Genomic DNA, 21,535 nt, shown 5'->3' on the forward strand with positions numbered 1-21,535 from the left:
GAATCAGATCTCTTCTTTTGTGAATTGCAAAGAGAATGAATGATAGTAAACGATCTCGAAAAAGAAAACTCAATTTTCAAAAGTCGACAAATCCGAAAAATATAAAAGAGGAACTCATGCATCAGAAAGATTTAACATACCTAATTCTCTTCTAATAAAATTTAATTGTTCCTTATTCAATGATTTTATAAAAATATCAATTAATTGATATTTTGTATCAATAAATTCTAGTGATATATCATGGTTATTAATATGATCTCTTATAAAATGATGCCTAATATTAATATGTTTAGTTTTAGAGTGTTGAATGTGATTTTTTATTAAACATATTGCATTAGTGTTATCACATTTTATATGTATATTTTTTAAGTGAATTACATAATCTTCTAAAGTGTCTTTCATCCATATAACTTATGCACAACATGCACTTGCTGCTATATACTCAGCTTCAGTTGTAGATAATATAACCAAGTTTTGTTTCTTAGAAGATCAAGAGACAAGTTTATGATATAAGAGTTGACATGTTCTATATATACTTTTTCTATCTATTTGACAACCAGCAAAATCAGCATCGACAGAAGCAATCAATTCGAGATTTTTAGTTTTTAGATACCATAATCCTAAATTAAGAGTTCCTTTTAGGTATATAAAAATTCTTTTAACAACTTTTAAGTGAGATTACTTAGGATTTGACTAAAATTTTGCACATAGTCCAACATTAAACATAATATCAGGTCTAGTTGCTATGAGGTATAATAAACTACCTATCATATCCCTATAAGTCTTTTGATCAAAACTTTCTCCATTGATGTTTATATCTAATTTTGTAGAAGTGCTCATTGGTGTATTTATAACCTTAGCACTATCCATATTAAATCGTTTTAAAAGATCTAACACACACTTAGTTTGACTAACAAAAGTTCTATCACTAAGTTGTTTGATTTGTAAGCTTAGGAAAATGGTTAACTATCTCATTAAACTCATTTTGAATTAATGGCTCATACTATTGGCAAAAGATTCACATAAAGACTTATTTGAAGATCCAAAAATGATATCATCAACATAAATATGAACAATAAGAAAATTATTTTTAAAATATTTAATAAACAATATAGTATCGACCTTGCCTTTCATAAAATTATTCTTAATTAGAAAGGAACTAAGTCTTTCATACCAAGCCCTTGAGGCTTGTTTCAAACCATAGAGAGCCTTAGACAACTTAAAAACATGATTTAGTAAAAATGATATTCTCAAATCCGGGTGGTTGTTCAACATAAACTTTTTCGAAAATAAAGCCATTAAGAAAAGCACTTTTTAACTTCCATTTGAAATAACTTAAAATTATTAGAATCTCGTATTTTGATGATGAAACCAATTGATAATTGTATTTATGTTTTAATCTGCGTTTTGAGTGATGTAGGATTCTTCGATCAGGATGAGACAATTAAAGCAAAAAAAATCATGTTGTGCCGGAGGAACATATCAGAAGATTGAACGTCGGGCCGATAGATCGGTCGACGTATCGACAGAAGGCTTCGGGTTGTGGACTCGGGCATCGGCCCAAGAAGAGCGAGTATTGTGCCAAGGATATCGGAGTTGCGGAGTCAACTGGCCGATTGGGCAATAGGCCGCAGGAGACGATGATGTGCCGAATAATCGGACGAAGCGTCGAGGGACCAATGACATGCCGGACAACTTGGTTAATTGCTTAGGATTAATTGTCTCGATCGAAGTTTTGTTTTACATGTGCAGGATTAACTACGATAGAAGTAAGACATGCAGTAGGAGTTGCGCTGGAGTCAAGACTCCCTACCGCATCAACCCCCCGAAGCCCCAAATCAAGATGCATACCGGCCCCGGCTATGTTACCGCACCTTGTGCCCAGGCCCCCATAAAGCAGCCCGACGCAAGCCACTCTATGGGGGGGGGGGGGGGGTATTGGGGAGAGAATGATAGGAGACATCCCGGGAACCTACCATCACTCACAACCACCTCAACACCTAGGATAACACGCCTCAGTCAACACTATTCCCGCGAAGGTAGGGTGGCACTAACGAAGCACAGCACCGTCCCAAAGTGGTCGGGACGACACCGAGCGAATACCAAGCCGACCCGCAAGGGCCGAGTCGACACAATGCCGTCCCGCAAGGGCTGGGTCGGCACAATCCCGACCCACAAAGGTCGGGACGGTGCCAACCGAACACAACACCCGCCAAGCATGACGCCACCTTGCAAAGACCGAGATGGCAAGCACCGGCCATACACGACACCGTCCCACAAGGGTCGGAACGACGCCGACCGTACACATCACCGTCCCGCAAAGGTCGTGACGACGCTGACCGCGCACAACGTCGTCCCTCAAAGGCCGGGATGGTGCCAACCGTGCATAGTGCCATCCCCAAAAATCGAGATGACGCCAACCAGGTACATCACCGATGATAATAAACAACCCAAGTATAATCAATTCCTACGAGGGGAAGATAAAAACCCCTCAAGGGGACTTTCGGTAGGAGGTCCCTCTCTGGCCACTCAACACTAACAAGATCTTCGGAGGAGTCAAGGTTGGGAGCCCCTTCTCGACCCCGACCTATGTGCAGGAACCGAAGCCCGAGGAGCAGGCGATTAGTCCTAGGAAGCGTCCGACTCGGAAGCCAGAGCTCAAACCCGACCCGCTGGAGGCGAACGATCTTGATTCTCCACCACCAAAATCAAATTGTAGATCAGCATCAAAGAAAGGGTTACGAGTAGAAAGCAGCACAAAAAGCACTCAAATGTGCATTACCATCAAATGATTATGATATGAATTCTATACTGGGGGAAAATATGTCAACCTAACATCCTTCAGCCTCGAACAAGCAATCGATTGGATATATGTTTGTTTTCCAGACAAAATGATGTATGAGAAAATAGATAATGAGAAATAAAACCGTGAAAAGAAATATGAAAAAGCTACAACCCACAGCTAATTTACATTCTTAACTAGTGATGACAAACAAATCTACATTGGATGAAACAAAAAGAATTATCTTTGAGATGTTCTTTTGGACCTTGTACTGGCTCGACGGGCTACATCCCATGGCTTTTGTGGTGCAAAAACACCCTGCTGTGACGCAAAAAATGACTCGTAACCGGGCGAGTCAAAAGCAAAACCAGTGTGCTTGGACTTTTCTCTCGGAAGCCGTGATATAGCGTAGCTTCTTGCTTCATCTGGTGTTAGATGATTTCCAATTTCCAGTAACTCCGTCCTGCTAGTACCTTCTAACTCGTGTCTGTGAATCTCTTGGACAATTTGATAATTGTAGGGGAAAAACCATCTCTGGATTCTGAAAATGTAGTCTAAATTAATAAAAATCATATTGAACATAACTAACAGTAGAAACTAGAAGCAAACATTTGGAGGCTTGTGACAGTGTTTCGTATGTGAATCATAGCCCGAGAAGATTCGGGACAAAATTACAAGTCGATTTAAATTTAAAGTTCATCATTGAAATTACCTTTAAAAAAAAATCTGAAATTGTTTTGAGGAACTTGTGTTCTAACAACAATATCTATATATAGCAATTAATAAAACAAGTCTTACCCCAGATATAAGAAATCACCAAGAAGTGCAACAATGGGGACAAGCAAAAGCGTGAGATAGAAGAAAAATGTACTCATCAGCACATATATGACAAAGAAGATATTTTCCTGTGACATGAACAAATTAATAAGAGTCAAAATAAACAAGTGCTAGTGAAGAAAGATGACTGAGAACTTACTTGTCTATCATAGGGGGTCATTACTCCAGAGTATATGAAGATGAATACAAACCAGGCTAAAATGCTCCCTGAAATACTCAGATGGTGCCACCTGGTAATTGAATTGCATGCCATGAGAAGACGCAAGTTGACAGTCACCACAACGCAAGTGAAGGCCATAGTACTAACATCCCAAAGACCAAATATCTTCCCTGAAGAATTATGACCATTCTGACTTGCAGCAGTCGTGAAGTAATAGAAGATCAAAGAATGGTACAAGGCAAAAAATGCCCATACTGCCACGACTCTCCATTTGAAGAACATGTTTCTAATTCCTTCCTTGTAGAGCTCTGGATACTTCTTTGACAAGGAAGCACTCACATCCTGGACAGTAGCAAACCTCGGTTTAAAAGACTGCATATAGATTCACTTGGCATGACAATGTCTAGAATGATAAAAGATTATAAAGAGCACATGGTAGGCCACAAGTACCTTGTCAAACAGTCCAACGATGATCACAGGAAGTGCTGTAAAAATGACATTGTATAATGACTGAAACCAGTCATCATAAAATCTCTGACCAGAGAACCCAGTTTGAAAGGTGAACCAAAACTGGGTCAATGTAAAGGTAAGATTCTTGTAAAAAAAGTATGTGATAACCTGCAAGGAGAAGTCTATAAGACTCGAGATTTATTAGCCTTAACAGCTTGGGTAGAACCAAGGAAATAAAACCAACCTTACATAACCTGGTATACGACCATCTTCCATGTACAAGAAGAAGATCAGTAAGGAAACGAAACTGAGCAATGGCAAAATCACTGGCCATTACAGCTTGCATTCCTTCCAGACCACTTATGCCAACACCAACATGAGCAGCCTGGATCATACTTACATCATTTGCACCATCACCTATACTTAGGGTAATTTTCCGGGCACCTTTCTTTACCAGGCTAGTAACCTAGCACCACAAATGTGCACAATTGGGTTTTGAACCAAATAAAACATATGATAATATTCAAAGTCTTTAATTCAGACACTAGAAAAGCAAAAAAAGACTGATAAGAAATGATTCAATTAGATATTTGAAAAGAGGATTACAAAGAATGGGATTACAACCAGAAGCAATATCAAACTAATGCAGTGGAATTTAACAAAAAATGGTCCAGAAAACGAAACAACCCAGTCCTAAGTCCTAACATATAAGGAGTACTGAAATTCTGAGCAAAATGGACTTAACATTCGTGATGTATACATGGCCTTATGATTAATTAGCACTACCCTTGTTATTGCCAACAACAAAAGTCAACAGCCAAGAATGTTTTAACATAAATGAGAAGAACACTTCCAAACTTTACCTGTGCCTTTTGAAGAGGAGAAACACGACAGCACACTACTGAACTACAATTCAAGCTTAAGTTGAGCAGATTAACACGTAAATTTGGATCCAGCGCATACATTAAACATTTGCCATCAATTATAAGTGCCAACTTCTGCCCAGAAATATGAAGGTACTGCTGAGCCTCTTCAAGGCATCGTTTCAGATCATGATTCACTGAGTCTTTAATAATATGTGCAATCTCCACAGGGTCACCCTGGCAGTAGCAATATGTATAATTAAATCAATTTTTTGGAACAGAAACATACTTCATTTGATCAAGTGAAAAGAACTGAATGGGTATAATGGTACTGCCATATGCTCCCTTTAAAACTGGCTTTTTCTTTTGTGCTTCCATATACATTTGGTTATAAAAGTTTTTTAGCTTTAAAAGTATTTTATACAAGTAAACAAATATTTTATGTAAGTTGCTTTTGTGCTACCATATATATTTTTATTCATGAATAATTAGGTATCACTTTTATAGACGATAAAATGAGAGAGAATCAACCTATGGATGAGGTAGTTAAAAGTGATGAAATGATTATCATTAGTGGTACAAAGAAAGATAGAGGAAAGCCTAAAAAAACTTTAATAGAAACTATAAATAAGAATTTAAATATTCTTAACTTAACTAAACATATAACATTTTACAGATTTCAATGACAGTAAAAGATTCATGTGGTCGACCGACTTATGGCTTTGTCGTTGTCGTTATAACAAAGTAACTTCTCGGGAGGTGATGGTAGTGGGTTGACAATGTCAGCATGTAGTGGTGGGGGCTGCAGTAAGTTGATAGCAGTAGTGAAAGCCAAAGATTCTGATGGAACTGACCAATGTGGTGGCGCCAATGGTGGTGGCCTGTTGTGGTGGTGACAATGAAATGACAGTGGTGGTGATTGTCGATGGTGGTGGCAAAGGTGGTGTCAGCTACAATAACAAAAAAGTAGCAGCCATGGCGGTGAAAATAGTAGTTTAGTTTTGGTGGTGACAAAAAAGGTGGCAATAGTGGCAGATAGTTGTTGTGGACTAGTAATAACAATGACAGTGGTAGATGGTAATAGCGATCAACATTGGTGATGGCTTTTACTGGCGGCCTGATAGTGATAGCATCCAGTGGCAGTGATGATGGTGCTGATGTTGGTCATAGTGGTCATGACATTGCTCAGTGGCGAGATGGTGGCAACCATGGAAATGATATGGTGGTGATAGCAATGGTGGTTATGTTGGTAGTGGTGACAATGGTGATGATGACAGCAAAGGTGATGAACTGGTATTTCAATGGCAGTAGAGATGCTTGTGGCAACAACAATGGGCTAACATGGTGGTGGTGATAGTCAAGGATTGACTTTTCGCCCGATACAGTATAGTACAGGTGGTATGTATCGGTCCAATGGGCAATCGGCACATGCACCGCCCCATTTCATGCAGAAAAAAGGAGGCAAGGGGCGTACTGGGCAGTACACCCCAAAAACTGGGCAAAACAGTCGAAAAATGACCATTACTGACATGTTTCGGTCATTAATGGTTGGATCTCGATCGATACACATCTAGGGCCAGAAAATTTTGACCTGGTTCAAAGATTAACCTTCCTCCCTCCCCTCTTTCACTCCCTCTCACTCACACAAGTTTCCCCCTCTCTCTCACTCTTCCTTGCTCTTTTTCTCAATTGAGCTTCCAAATCGGAGATTAGAAGGCTTAGAGCTTCAATTGGAGGGATTAAGTGTTCAAACTTGACATTTGGTGGAAGATCTCTTCTACTGAAGGTATTTATCATCAATGTTTTAGTTAGAGTTTGACATGTTTAGACTTTACTTATATCTTTGTATGAGTAGTTAGGGTTTGATTAGTGTATCTTTCTTGATATTAGAGATATTTTTTTCCTAATTATAGATATTTAATGTTGATTAATGCAATCCTTTAGGGCCGATTAGGGCCATTGTCTGACTTTGAGGGAAAATTAGGAGCAATTAGGGCCTAATAAGGTGATTGGTGTCATTATATAATTCAGTGCCAATTAGTGTCATTACCTTAGTTTTAGGAGCAATTTAGGGGTAATTAGGCTAAACCACAGCATATAAAGGGGTGATTAGTATTTCTCTTTATATTAGCACTCTTTTTCCCAATTTTAACTAGTTAATGGTGATTAGTATCATTCTTCAAAATCTAAGGCCAACTAGGGTCATAACCTTACTTTTACGGTCAATTTAGGGGTAATTAGGCCTAATGAAACCATGTTAAGGTTGATTAGTGGCATTCTTTATATTATAGGGACCATTAGGGCCATTACCTCACTATTAGAGTCTATTTAGTGGTAATTATACCTAATCACCGCATATTTAGAACCAACTAGGGCCAATTGGATGTGTTTTTTATATTATTAGTGTGTTTATCTTAATTTTAGTAGCAATTAGACAATCATATATACGCCTAGAGAAGCTGGCATAAGTGCACTACAATATGCGTCTAAGGTTATGGGGTGTCGAGCTTGATAAAGAGCTAGAGGAGCCAAAGATCAATCCTTTTGACATCCAATTCTACAATGAAAATTCTCAATCGATGCTGGAATGGGTTGAAGCAACAAAAACCTAAGAGTTCCATTGCTTTATGAGGTAGGAGGTTCCCATATCCATCTCGTTTTATCACTGAGGTTATAGAAGAAAAGGAATAATATTCGCAAAAGGAGGAAGATCCCCTCGTTTAGAACGTGGTGGTCAGACAACCTCAAGTCAATCTAGTCGAGGTCATAGCACCAAACAATCACAATTGTGCATAGGGGAAGGGGAAGGGGAAGGGAAAGGGAAAGGAAGTAGCATCAATCGATCCCTTAGAAAGAATCAATGAGCAACAATTTCAGTCCGATGATGAGATACCTTCTCCATTGCAGTCAGCACTTCACAAGGTTTGTAGAGATAGCAACAATGTCGACGGTAATGCCTCGACTGATGCTAGCATCCATGACAACAAATCAATGGTTCCATCTACTCAACCTCATGGTGAGACATAGACTAAGCATTTTACGCATGCCATCCAAGATATAGATCACTCGAGGAACCATGCGTAACGTTTATACTCGCAAGAAACAAGGGAAAGGGAAGGCAGTTTATAACTTCAAGCAGATGTGACAGAACCTCTACGATGTAGACAGAGACCGGAGCTTGTCATATTCGTAGCCACCATATTATCGAGGATCCTATTGCTACTAATAGTACAGTGATGGTCATTTTTTTCGGAGACTAATCGTTCTGATGATACAGAGCAGTAGGATACTAGCAATAATGGTAGTAGTGATAATGATAATTGTGGAAATACTGGCAATGATGTGATCATGGTGACGGTGGTGGCTACGGAAAATGTGATAGCAATAGTAGTAGCCATGGTGGCTATGACCAAATGGTGGTGGTTGGTATTGGCAATGGCTACTGATGGCAGTGTTGATAGCCACCAGTGGCAGTGGCAGCAACAATGATGATTAATATCTGGAGGCAGTGGTAAAAGTGGCGGTGATGGCAAAATTGTAATAGTCAATGTGTTGATGTCATCAATGGTTTTATCATTAGTTCTATCATGAGTAGTAAGGAGCATCTAACCCTATATAAGGAGTTCTTAAGTACTTCCCCAAAGCAAAAGCAACTTTTTTGCCTTTGAAGTTGCAAAGTACCTAAGACAAATATACCTTAAAGAAAAGGTATAGAAATAAATTATACTCAAGGGAAACTTTAGTAGTTGGTTTATGTAGCCCTGATGCATGAGCTAGAGGCTATCAGCAACAATCTGCTTTTATAGCACACTATTCAAGTTAGTGTATTATAAGAATCCAGGCCAGTTCATCGTACCTTGTCCTCGGCCTCCCTAATTGCATCAGTTTCCGAAGTGATAATGAATTGCTTCATGTCATTATTGATCAGATTGCAAGCTGCACACAAGTATAGGCATCACTCAATAAGCTTTCAACTTGAGAATAGAATCAATGATACATTCACATGGAAATATCAATAGCTATACGACAAGATGCTACAATTATTTTTTAGCACTCTAGTTCTTGATGTGAAGCAATCACAGACCTATATGACATAATATTTGACATACCATATGCTATGTTTATTGCAGTCTCCATCTTATCTCCTGTCAACACCCAGATTTTTATTCCAGCTTGAGACAAAGTTTCTATACAAGCCGGAACTCCATCTTGAAGTTTATCTTCTATAGCAGTGCATCCTATTAGTATGAGACCCATTTCAATCAGCTCTGCCACCTATAACAAAGAAATTGAAAAGTTACACATTGGCTGCAGAATACATTTACCCACTCAGCTTCCCAACAAATAAATCCAGTTGCAGATATCACTTCAATCATACCAAGTGTTTGGCAAAATATCACCAATATGCTGACATTATAACATGGTAAAAGCAATTAAGAAGGAACGTTGGAAAGTCAAATTACATCATAAACCATCTCAGCATCTATGAACAGGTAGTATTCAAGAGAACAGGCAAATAGTGGGTCACTCCATGTGCAGAATTCATGGTGAATATCCTTGTCTTCCTCACTCCTAGCTCTCTTTTGTCAGCAACTGTTGCTGGTTGTAAGCTTTTTACACGTTTTAATAAATTTCTATTTTTAAGGGTCAAACTTGTGTTTTCTCTTGTGCCTTTCAACTTGCATAATTTACAGACACAAAACTCTATAATACAGGTAAATAAAATAAAATAAAAGGGAAAGTCAAGGGCAAGCAAATAAAATAAAACAGGACAAACACTTCAAATTAAGATAGTTAAGTTTATTGTTCAAAAAGTACTGTTCCTGCTATCAATATAATCAAATAGCTTAAATATGAGTAAGAGAAAAGGCATTCAGATTTGTGCAATGTATGAATTATGTGTATAACACAACAGATATTCAGATGTGCAATGAATGAAATATGTGTATAACACAACAAACACATACTAAGGAGCATAGAACTACAATTGGTCCACAAACACAGTTTTAAGAGAACAGTCACAACCCAGCACACCTCATCAAGTTTCTTCTCACGATCTCTCAGAGACGATTTGGCTTGAATAAATTTCTCATTCCACTTTTCATACAAGTCATTTGTTAATTCCCGATAGGCAAGGCAAAGTGTACGTAGACCTGCAGAACCAAACTGCTCCAAGTGCTCCCTGGTTAATCTTTTAATATCTTGATTTGCATCGGCCAATCTTTCATATATAACAGTATCAGCACCCTGTGAATAATTTATAACTTAAGAGTTAACTATCTTAGGATTAACTTTGTACAATAGTATGCCTAGAAGTCTTAAGACCAAAATCTTACCTTACAATAGAGGACAAGTCTTCCATTAGGATAGCGACACACAACCGATTGGCGCTTCCTCGTGCTATCAAAAACCAAAAGCATATATAGCAAATGCCTTGATATAACTCAGGTCAGAACTTGAACTTAAACTTACCTGTTAAATTCAAGAACATTTAGGATCTCATAGGACACATCCTGTATATTTCCCATCCTTTCAACATGTGATTCACGTACCATGACGGTAGTTGGTGTACGCCTGTCGAAATAGAACAAAAAAGAAAAAAAATTAAACATGGATTTAAATCCAATGAATGCTGAATATATGGACCAGTACTGACATTGTTTTTTAATATTTTCAATATTGGTACAGTCCTATAAGGTTATAGGTTCCAGAATGGGTACAAGAACTAGTTTTTAAAACTTTTTAACTTTAAAAAGGGACAAAAGGATAAATATGTTATACCCAAGATGGAAAACCAAACAAAAACACAATCTTAATATTACCTACAAAAGAAGAAACCAAAATTCTTTGCAGCAGTTACAAGAGCAGCCTCATCTGGTGATGCAGCTTGATATGTGATCTTTTCTGGTGATTCATCACCTTCTGGAAGAACGGTATGACATAAAGCAAGACATCTGAAAAATTCCTACACATGAAATAGGATCAACTTCAAAACAGTGTAGTAGTAAACTAAATGTAATGATCAAGTCCAAAGATATAGTCTAATTTTATTCACCTAAAAAGAAAGAAATGCTCATAAAACAGCATTAGGCTACACATATTTCCCACATTTTTATATAATTATTTATACTTGAGAAGAGGTTGATATACACAAAAATTAATGAAAAACAAAAATATCATAATGATTTGCTGCGGGCCATATAAATTCATCTGCAACATTGAGATTTGTTGAGAGAAATATCATTAGTTAATCCTACAGACCTTAAATCCCTGTAGTGTTGATATAGATCAAATAAATATAGATCCAAGCCAGATTTACATGGGTCTAATCCAAATCTGCATGGAACTTGCCTAGATATATGAGAATCAAGTCTGGGATCACCTGAACCTAGCCTAGTTCTTCATAGATCTTGGACAAATCAATATAAATCTAGCTCGGTTTACATGGACCTTGACCCAATCTGCCCAAATTTGCATCAAATTAGCAACCACCAACCTAGGTCCCAACCAAAATCCAACTAGATCCAGGCTAAATTCATGGCAGATCTAAACTAGGTATATTTGGCTTAATTTAATGCAAAGATCAACTTCAACTTTCTAATCAAGAGTTGCACATTATTAAATAAGCATCTAAATGCCAACAACATAAGCATGAAGAATTAAGGTTGTATTTTAAAACCATAGGCATCCTTTGCAAAATCGTGCAAAATTCAAACCAAGGTTTGCAATACAATCCAATACAGTTAAATACAAGCAGTAATTTCGTGCTCAGTCTTATCTGGAGCACGATATGTACCAAGATATCAACGCATAGTATGTTGGTATAACTTGAAACTATATTGGTCCTATGTCGATAGTTGTGCATCCTGAGCACAATGAGGATTGCTCGTCCTATTGTGGCTCTTCCCCACTTACTACAACTCGAACTTATACCAATCCAAGCTAGGACCAGTAGGGCTCTGATTCCTGAAACTAAAACTACTAAAGAGAAGAGCCCTAACAATAAACCACACCCCCTCCTCGCACCCCCCCCCCCCCCCCCCCCCCGCACACTCAAATCAGCTTCGAAACCCTAAACCCTATGTCCGCCACCGCTGCTTTCGTGCGCAACTCCCTCCGTCGCCACTGCCTTAACTCCCTCCACCACCAACGCCTTCATTCAAAGCTCCCCCCGCTGTCGCTGCCTTCGCACACATCTCCCTCCATCACCGATGCCTTCATCCAAAGCTCCCTCTGCTGTCGCTGCCTTCAGCACAACTCCCTCCACTGCCGATGCCTTCATTTGAAGCTCCCTCTGCCACCAACGCCTTCATCCGAAGCTCCATCCACCTACATCGCCTTCGTATGAAGCTTCCTTTGCCGCCGCCACCTTCGTTTGAAGTTTCCTCCACTGTCGTTGCCCTCTCCTTCCCCACCTTCCTCTACAAGCCAATTACTCCTCTTCTCAATGCCTCTTTAGAGTTGTTTAGCACTGGTTAATCCCTCTTTAGAACTGTTCTTAGTCCCTCTTTAAAGCTATTTAGAGTGGTTAATCCTTGTTTGGAACTGTTTAGCACTAGTTAATATATTTTTTTATATTTTAATATTCTAGAGCATCTCGCTTCACTAAGGCGAGCACCTAGCACCTCGAGTGTTTTGAGACCTTAGCATCTTTTAGTGCCTAGGCGCTTTTAAAAACACTGGTTTTGATGAGGTTCCAAATGGTCTCAACTAGTTCTATAAATATTTTTTATGGATTCTTTTTTTTATTGATTTGATATAGTGATTTTCTTTTTTTTCTTCCCATGTTATTTTTCTCATTGAAAGGGCAACTAGACAGTAATCCAACTAATCAGTCTTACCAATCATCACTATATGGGATGATCTTGAAACCGTCCCAAATTAAGAATCCCCTTAAACATCATCCCCACACCATGAACCCAAAATAATCTTCAGATGCTAGAAATTGTTTGTGAGGTGATGATTAAAACAACAGTATATAAATATTTTTTTTATCACCTAAGTTGGTTTTTTCCAATTGCCCCATGCCTGTTTTCCTTGTTCTCTGTGCACGTCTCCGTATGTATTCACACCAAGATGCTAGCTACAAGATACAAGATATCAGAGGGAAGAGAGGCTTGCTGGACAGATGACCTTCTTACACCAACCATATTTATCTTGGATTTGATATAAAATGTACCAATTTTGTGATCATATATACCCATTAAAATCCGAATCACCAGAAAAATCTTTCAAATTAGGATATGTTAGGAATCTACTCCTTCCTACAATTCTGACAATTCACATAACCAAGGTTTTAGATATGAAGAGAAGATAGAGGGAAAAGGTGGATTAGAGGAGAGGAGTACCAGGGCCAACAGTGGCAAGTGGTACGGCATTGAAGGGTGGAAGCTGAACAAGAGAGAGAGGGAGAGAGAGGAAGGGAGGGAGGGAGGGAGGCCACAGGCGATAAATAAAAATAGAGAGGCCATGAGTGAGAACCCTAAATGAAAAGAAGGCTGAAATGGACGAAACTGCCAGAAAAAGACTGGTACATGTGCCAATTTGCCACAGTAGTTAGAACCGTGGTTTTAGATGTTTGCACTTCGATAGTTCAATTGTTCTTTAAGAGGCATCAAATGTTAGTATTTAGACTCATCCTAACAACACTGCCACACATGAAAGCACAAGAACTGATTTATGTCCACAGCTAAGTCAAAGCATGTCATATAATAATCACCAAGTTCAACTTTCCATTGCAAATAAATCAAACTAAATAAGCATCCGTAATACATTAGAAGGGAACTACCATCCAAATAGGGAAACAAAATTTATTATATGAACTAGCTTGAAGTAGAGGTACAAAAGTATGTTCCAACCAATTGTTAGAATGATTAACTTATATTATTGAATAAACTAATCATACACAAAAATCTAAATTTGGATGATGGTGGAAAATAAATACCCCGATATAGGTACACATTACTAACAAAAAGATCCTTAATGGTGAATAAGGTCTGGGTACACAAAAATAGAAAGATAAAGGTAAACAAAAAGAACCTTAATGATGAATCATACATATGGGAAAAGTAAAGAAGTGGCCACTTTAATGTGACAAGAAATTCTACAACTCATTCATGTAACAGAACTTGGTTTACAAAATCAATCAAAATAATTCTCTGTAACCAAATACCAAAAGAACAACTTTGTAAAGATCCTTGAATCTACCTTGCAGATCTCAGGATCACGCTCATTCCTCCAAGCACCACACATAATCCTGGCATCATCAAAGTTAAAACCTTTCTCATGAACTGCTGTGTCTGACGACTCTGACCTATTAACCTATAAGCAGAAATAAAGAAAATATGCATCAGTAACTTGAATTAGAACTCTAAATGCTTCAAAGTAATTGCTACTAGTGCCATCTCGCAAGAATGACATACACATACCTCATTCATTTTTTTTCCAGTGCGTTGTGCTTGTCCTTTTTCAATCTCGGTAATACCAGTTCCATATGCCTCTCCACCGATTGAACACTTGAAGAACTCCATCAGGTTTCTAGTTAATGTTCCTGTTTTGTCGGAAAATATGTATTCCACCTACACCACAAATCACTTAGATTTAGCATCATAAACAGTCAAGAAGCTAATGAATAGGATAAAAATGCAATGAAAGTTTGTTTGTATGTCAAATATTGTTGTGTGTTCACCAACATGATTTAAATGCTATAATATAATTATGATTTAGCTATGCTTATTCTGGTGCATCTCGACTTTCATTGCATACCAAGGCAAAATTTCCTATGTTCTAATTATCCATAAAGGACATGGAAATTCCAATCAGAGTATGTTCTCTTCATTTTCCATAATGTTTATCAGGGAAAGATACGAATTTGATATAAATGAACCAGGTAAATATTAGTTCTACTTTAGTTATTTCTGTTTCAGTTGCTAATAATAGAAGATCTAAAGTAAGAATTGCATCCTACATTTCAGTGATCTATTCAAGCAGTAATAAAAGAAAAGGCAGGTTGGAGTCTCGTTTATCTCTTTATTCGACAATGCTGGACATAAGCAGAAAGCAAAAGGTTTGGTGGATCTAGCATGATTGCCAGTTGTTTCCCCTCATTTTTCCTTCCTGTGCCTTCTGTTCTCATTTTAAATTTCAGTTATTTCTTTCTTTTGCAGTAATCTGTCTGCTGTGACTACCCTTACATAAGATCCAATTACCATGGTGTATGCTTCAACTTGTCTCATCTTGTAGAGTAGACATTATAAAAGTTTAGCTTGAACTCCTAAATCAAAGGAGCAGTCAGACAGATATTAGGCAATAGCTTAAAGGTGCAACAGTCAAGTGGTTGAGAACCACTTAAGCTATTTCCATAGTCAAGTATGATGAAAAATAATTGCCAAGAGATATTAAAACATGAAAAGCAGATAACAAACCCAATATCTATAGAGTGGAAGAAAAAAAAAAAGATAAGTCAACAGCCTGCAAAAGCAAAAGATAAATGGTTCAATATCAATTTTGATATTGGTTTTGGCCTCTTTATAAAATCTTTAATTTTCATAGTTTGGAACATGCAGAAGCCTTGTTATGTCAGGGTTTTCAGTAACTTGTATTCAGCTTTTACAAATTTAGCTAATCCGAATCCAGAGCATTACTTTTATTGAACAACTAGTCAACAAAAGTTATATTTCGAGTTGATAAGGTATAGAACAGTTTTGACTTTTGATCATTTTGGCAATTCCTATGGTTTTACTGAAATTTACAAGCATGTTTGGCAGCTTCAGCAGTTTTGAAATTTCAGCAATTTCAATCCAAGTTGATGATTCAAACTAAATCGAATCCCAGGAGAGTTCAGAATTTGTGATTGCCTGATCTCGATAAGTCTTGTTTTTTCTTCTCTTTCCTCTCTCATCGCTAATACCAAGATATAAAATTTTCTAAAGAAAAGCATGCAGCAATTATAAAGCTAAGTGCACAACAGAATTAGTTGATTTACCAAGAAATTAAACCAAATAAAGATCAGCTGCAAAATTAAATTGAAGTCAAAAGGGGAAATGCATGGATGTATGAATAATAAAATATATATATTTTGTTATTCTGAAATTAGAAAAATTACATAGAAGTATCTAGATTCGCTCACACTTTCTCAATTAGGGGGAAGTTAACTGGTATGTTTGGGTGGCTTAATAGGGAAACTTCCTTCCCTTATTAAAAAAAAAAAGTAACTTCCTTCCCCTCTCAGTATTTATTTAGATTCCGAAAATATTAAAGAAATATATGTCCAGTTGTAATAAATAAAGTGCATTTTCTTAAGAAAGACAGAATTTTAGATCTATTAAATAGCTTTAGCCCCTTCTGTTCATCTCCTCTGACTTTCTTGTTCTATCTCTCTCTGTTACTCAAATGCATGATTTGCAATACCATACCATACCACTCAGTATGGGTGGTACATACCAATCCGATAGAGGACCTGGGTGGTACATCGCTACACCTTAGTGTCTCATGTGTTGGCATGCTCGGTACAACTCGGTACGTACCATACCGACAACTGATCGGTACACCGATTGATGGTACGGTATTCAGAACCTTGCTCTTATGTTTTACTAAAACTAATAATGCAGCAGCAGTGTCGTCCATGTTTGAAGACCAAACAATCTCAAAACTCTTTGGAATGATTTAACAGACATCCCATGTCATGAACAACTGTGATTGTCTCCCTGAAGCATCTCTATTATTGTTTGAATTGCATTGAATTGCAATTCTCGTGCCTAATTATGAGCAATCACAGGAAGTTCCAAATCAGTCTGGGTTACAAGAAAAATTTTAATATTAACCAAGTTTTGCAAGAAAGGATGACATTCACCATCAAACTGTGCAGATCAGTTTTCAATATCAGTCATCATCAATATTGACAGCGAAGATAATGTTAGTGAAGTAACAGGTTACAAAAAACTAATTGTTCTAAGATCAAGCATTGGCATTCATCACTAGAGGATGAACACTAGATTGTCATAAATCATAAGAAAGCAAATTGCACTACAGAAAGGAACTAATGTGATTTACATTCAGAACAGAACAGCTAAGTTCAATTGTGTTCAATCTGAGAAAGGAATGGTTGAATCAAGATTCTAGGCAGGTGTTTTGAGAACATTCACATCATAAATTTTGTGGCTATTCAAAGATCACTAGTTACTACAGGAGTATCAAGAGTAAGTAATTAATCTGACTGAAAATATGGGTAACTTATATTTCATTCAATTCCAGAGTCAGAAAAAACTGAACTATAAAAGTCCATATCCGCTGTCAAAACAGAGTGCTGCATGACTTAATAATTAAATAAAAGAAATCCTTGTTCTTTTATCTCAAATTCCTTAGCCTTCTACCTCCCCTTCCCTGCTTTATTATGTTATGGCAGACAAACAACAATTGTACTACACTTTTTGAAGGTCACAAGTCATAACAGTACACTGCTGTTTTTTATGACAATATAGACCCAACTGCAATATAACTTATTCACATATAATTTTGTGGCCATGATTGTGATAAACCCTTTTCTGTTCATGTTCTTACATAACGAATCAAAAATACGAAGGCCTAGGCTGTTAACAAAAGCATGGCCTGACTGACCGCAACTTACATCACCTACTAAAACATCTAAGGTAGACATACCAAACTTTATGTACCTGAAAACAAATTAGTGTACCAAAAGTGGTAACACAGTTGCATCAATGCTAATGCCACGTGAGTAATAACATAATGCGCATCACTGCTCATTGTAAATATGATGATGGATTATAATTAATTGAAAGTGATACATGGAGTATAATTATTTCATACTTGATATAAAACTTTAAAGTTCATCAATGTTCATGTATCCAAGCTCATCTAAATATATCTATATCAGGTTACGAAATAACAAATAAATATTAGCTAGATAAACCAAACAACAATAAAACAATGTAAGCATACCTGCCCAAGTTCCTCATTCAGATTGGATGTCCGTGCTAATGCAGGGGTGTTACTTTCAGCATGATACATATGCAAATCTTTATTGATAAACTGAGTACATTGAATGAACTTAATCATCTGAAAATGAAAAAAATCACATGAAAAAGCTAGTTATATTAGGTAATATAAATATTCTCAAATGCTGATTGCAGTAAAAAAGGAGATCCCACCTCAATTGAGACATAGAGAGAAATAGGGATGATAGTTGAGTATAATGTTATTAATGTGAACATTGTCAGAATAGCAACCTACAAAAAGGATAAAAGATTCACTGCAACAATTTATCATATAGAACATTTATTGTGCTTAAATTCTTTCAGGCAGTTACCACGAATCTATTGTTAGGATTAAATTGATCCTCCACGTCTCCAAAAAGCCCAAGGTAGTAGTATTTGCGATTGATAAAAATTCCGCTAAAACACATCAGACAATTAAAATCTGTCAATAGTCATAAATAAACAGATATTTAAATACTGCACTCTAATCAAAGTTCAACTTCCAACCTAACAACAACATGTGGATGGCCAAAACTAAAGTCTGATCATGCTATCTGTGTTTCTTTTTTTTTTTTTTCTGGTAGCATCTTATTTCTCTTGCAATCTAAACGATCAAAAATTGCCTGAAAGCAATATATTTCAGTTATTATATAAATACTGTGAATAATTGTATTTTAGCAAAAAATTGTTAAAACTTCTCACCTATGCCACTCATTCTTGATCACAATAAAGGCCAAAGAAATAAAATGAAGATCAATAGATAAGAAGTTCTAGTGTTGCATAAGTTTCTTTTATTAATCCAAGGACCATAGCTATAAGGTTGCAAACGAGTCAGTTCTTTGCAAGCAGCTAAGTACTCGGCTCTTGAAAGGTTCACTTGACCTTGTATGCAAGCAGCCAAGCTTATGAATTAGGCTCAAGCTCAAGGTTAAAGAACTAAGCTTGAGACTAATTCAAGGGCTCAATTTTTCAAGTAGTCAAGCTTGAAAATGGTTTAAATGGCTCTAGCTACCTCCCGCTCATAAACTCATGAATAAAATCACTTCCAGGCTCATGAACAAGCTTCTTGTAGACTTGTAAGTGAAGGTTCATAATAAGTTGACAAATAGCTGGTATATACAAAAAATTGCTATTAAATTATTTATTTAACTAAAAAGTAGGCTAATAAATAAAGTATATATCTAAACATATGATTACACAACAACAATAACAACAAAACCATAAGTCCAAACTATTTGAGGTCGATTATATGGATCTTTTGCTACCATTGAGATCCGTAAAAAGTCATATACTTAATTAAATTCAGGATAGTTAAATCTTTATTTATAGTTTCTATTAAAGTCATTTTAGGTCTTCTTCTTTCACTCCTTATATCACTAAGATTAATTATTTCACCTTTTCCGATTATCGCATCTGGAGATCTCCTCAACGCATGCCCATACCATTTTAAACTATTTTTTCTCATCTTATCCTCTACTGAATAGATACTTAGTTGCTCACGAATAAAAGTATTTATTTTCTATCTTTCCTAGCAACACCACATATCCATCTCAACATTATCATCTCGACAACACAAACTTTTTGTATTGTTTTCTTAACTCGACAACACAACGTAAAAAGTCGTTGCCGCTCTCGATCCCGATCTCGCTGCTCGTCGCTCCTGCTCCCGCTGCCGCTGCTTGCCGCTGTCGTTGCTCGCGCCTCCCGCGAGCCCTCCCGCTGCTCGCGCCTCCCGTTGCTCGCACCTCCCGCGAGCCCTCCCGCTGCTCGCACCTCTCACGAGCCCTCCTGCGAGCCTTCCCGCTGCTCGCGACTCCCGCGAGCCTTCCCGCTGCTCGCGCCTCCCGCGAGCCCTCCCGCTACTCGCGCCTCCCGCTCCCTTTCTCGCTGCCGCTGCCGCCACTCGCCGTTGCTTCGCGCGAGCCCTCCCGTTGCTCGCGACTCCCGCGAGCCCTCCCGCTGCTCGCGCCTCCCGCGAGCCCTCCCGTTGCTCGCGCCTCCTGCTCCCTTTCCCTTTCCCGCTCGCCACTGCTGCCACTCGCCGCTGCTTCCTCGTTTCTCCATCACAGTATACTCTTAATATTAAGTTTATTTGAATTTTAAAATGACTTTCTTAATTTAATAGCATATTTTTATTTAAAATTTTAAATAATTATATTTATTAATTATATTATATATTTTTATATTTTAGCGCCTCGCTTCGCTCAGGCGAGCGCCTAGCGCCTCGGGCGTGTTTGGACCTTGGCGCCTTTTGATGCCTAGTGCTTTTTAAATCACTGCGAGCAACGGGAGCGGCAACGAGCAGGGTTAGGGTTGGGCAGCGATAGCTGATATCGATTTTAGTTGGTTCGATTGAACCAACTAACCACCAGAGACCGAACCAGACCTAAAATCCTGGTTCGGTCGCTTGGTTTAACCCAGGCGCTCGCCCGAAGTGCCTAGCGCCTGGGCTCGGGCGAGCGCCCAAGCGGTGCCTCTTTGAAGCGTGCCACCTGGAAGTGAAGCGAGGCGCTCGGGCCTCACCTCGCCCGAGCGCCCGAGCGCCTTTTTAAATCACTGATTTACCGTATCAACTATGAAATCAATGGAAGGTTCTATTTGATTTGGCAATTGAATCAAACCAAACCAAATATTTCTCAGGCTATTGTTCTCTTGTTCCCTAAAACCTATGGAGTAAGACATCGATTTCTCCATATATGATCAATTATGTCCATTGCATTATGGGCTCCCTTGAAAAGCATTGGTGCATGTGTAAACGAGATACTCTACCAACTAACCTATAGCCCTTGTCATAGACATCTTAACAAATATATGTCTATTAAATAGCTTGTCAAGATGGATATTCCATAATCCACACCATAGCTTTCTAATCTATTTATTAGATTTACACTTAACCCAACAGATTAGTATTGCTTAGAAAGAATATTCCACCTATAAAATACCCACGAAGTGATGGGTTCTTTTTGTGGTGATATATGACCTACTTAAGTAGTCAATTACTGACTGTTGGCAAAAGGCTCTACGAAATGCCTTTTAACATTTTGCTTACAAGTATTACAATATGTACTGCAACAAACTTTTGCTCAGAAATGAGATTCATTTATCATTTGACCACCAGCAAGTGTAATGTCATTTAAATTATCACTCTAGTTTTGTTTATGGATCATATTAATCCGTTCGAGATACTTGATGCCATATGATAACATAGCAGAGAGCAATAAAGCAGCTTAAGTAAAAGTCTAACATCACCTTCCAATGGCTCCAATCAGACACATCAAGAACAATCCACCAAAAAGGGTAAGTATAAGTTTATCCAATTTCCTTTCCAATGTGCTTCTTTTAGAAGGAACACTCATAGAATTCATCATAACCTGTCATGTGAAGGTAGAAGCCATAACTAATATGCAGAACAGTTAACCTAACTCTTTAGAGAACAAGACAACCAAAAGAA

The 21,535-nt window shown here is 37.8% G+C and overlaps 1 protein-coding gene across 2 annotated transcripts in view; it reads right to left on the reverse strand.

Annotated features, from left to right (window-relative positions):
• Positions 1 to 2,840: 2,840 nt before the first annotated feature.
• Positions 2,841 to 21,535, reverse strand: part of LOC103992087 (phospholipid-transporting ATPase 3) — a 32,677-nt gene continuing 13,982 nt past the window's right edge. For both annotated transcript variants that reach the window (XM_009411676.3, XM_065160041.1), the window contains exons 10-27: positions 21,334 to 21,455; positions 18,417 to 18,501; positions 18,259 to 18,336; positions 18,050 to 18,166; positions 14,521 to 14,670; positions 14,300 to 14,413; positions 10,915 to 11,057; positions 10,565 to 10,666; positions 10,429 to 10,492; positions 10,127 to 10,339; positions 9,202 to 9,367; positions 8,949 to 9,028; positions 5,093 to 5,329; positions 4,474 to 4,695; positions 4,230 to 4,397; positions 3,759 to 4,121; positions 3,581 to 3,687; positions 2,841 to 3,323 (exon numbers count right to left, since the gene is read on the reverse strand). In XM_009411676.3, coding sequence (XP_009409951.2) covers positions 3,023 to 3,323; positions 3,581 to 3,687; positions 3,759 to 4,121; positions 4,230 to 4,397; positions 4,474 to 4,695; positions 5,093 to 5,329; positions 8,949 to 9,028; positions 9,202 to 9,367; positions 10,127 to 10,339; positions 10,429 to 10,492; positions 10,565 to 10,666; positions 10,915 to 11,057; positions 14,300 to 14,413; positions 14,521 to 14,670; positions 18,050 to 18,166; positions 18,259 to 18,336; positions 18,417 to 18,501; positions 21,334 to 21,455 — 2,832 coding nt within the window. In that variant the 3' untranslated portion in view covers positions 2,841 to 3,022. The remainder of the gene's footprint in view (positions 3,324 to 3,580; positions 3,688 to 3,758; positions 4,122 to 4,229; positions 4,398 to 4,473; positions 4,696 to 5,092; positions 5,330 to 8,948; positions 9,029 to 9,201; positions 9,368 to 10,126; positions 10,340 to 10,428; positions 10,493 to 10,564; positions 10,667 to 10,914; positions 11,058 to 14,299; positions 14,414 to 14,520; positions 14,671 to 18,049; positions 18,167 to 18,258; positions 18,337 to 18,416; positions 18,502 to 21,333; positions 21,456 to 21,535) is intronic.

Source organism: Musa acuminata, chromosome BXJ3-7, assembly GCF_036884655.1.
Source record: "Musa acuminata AAA Group cultivar baxijiao chromosome BXJ3-7, Cavendish_Baxijiao_AAA, whole genome shotgun sequence".
NCBI classification, from domain to species: domain Eukaryota; kingdom Viridiplantae; phylum Streptophyta; class Magnoliopsida; order Zingiberales; family Musaceae; genus Musa; species Musa acuminata.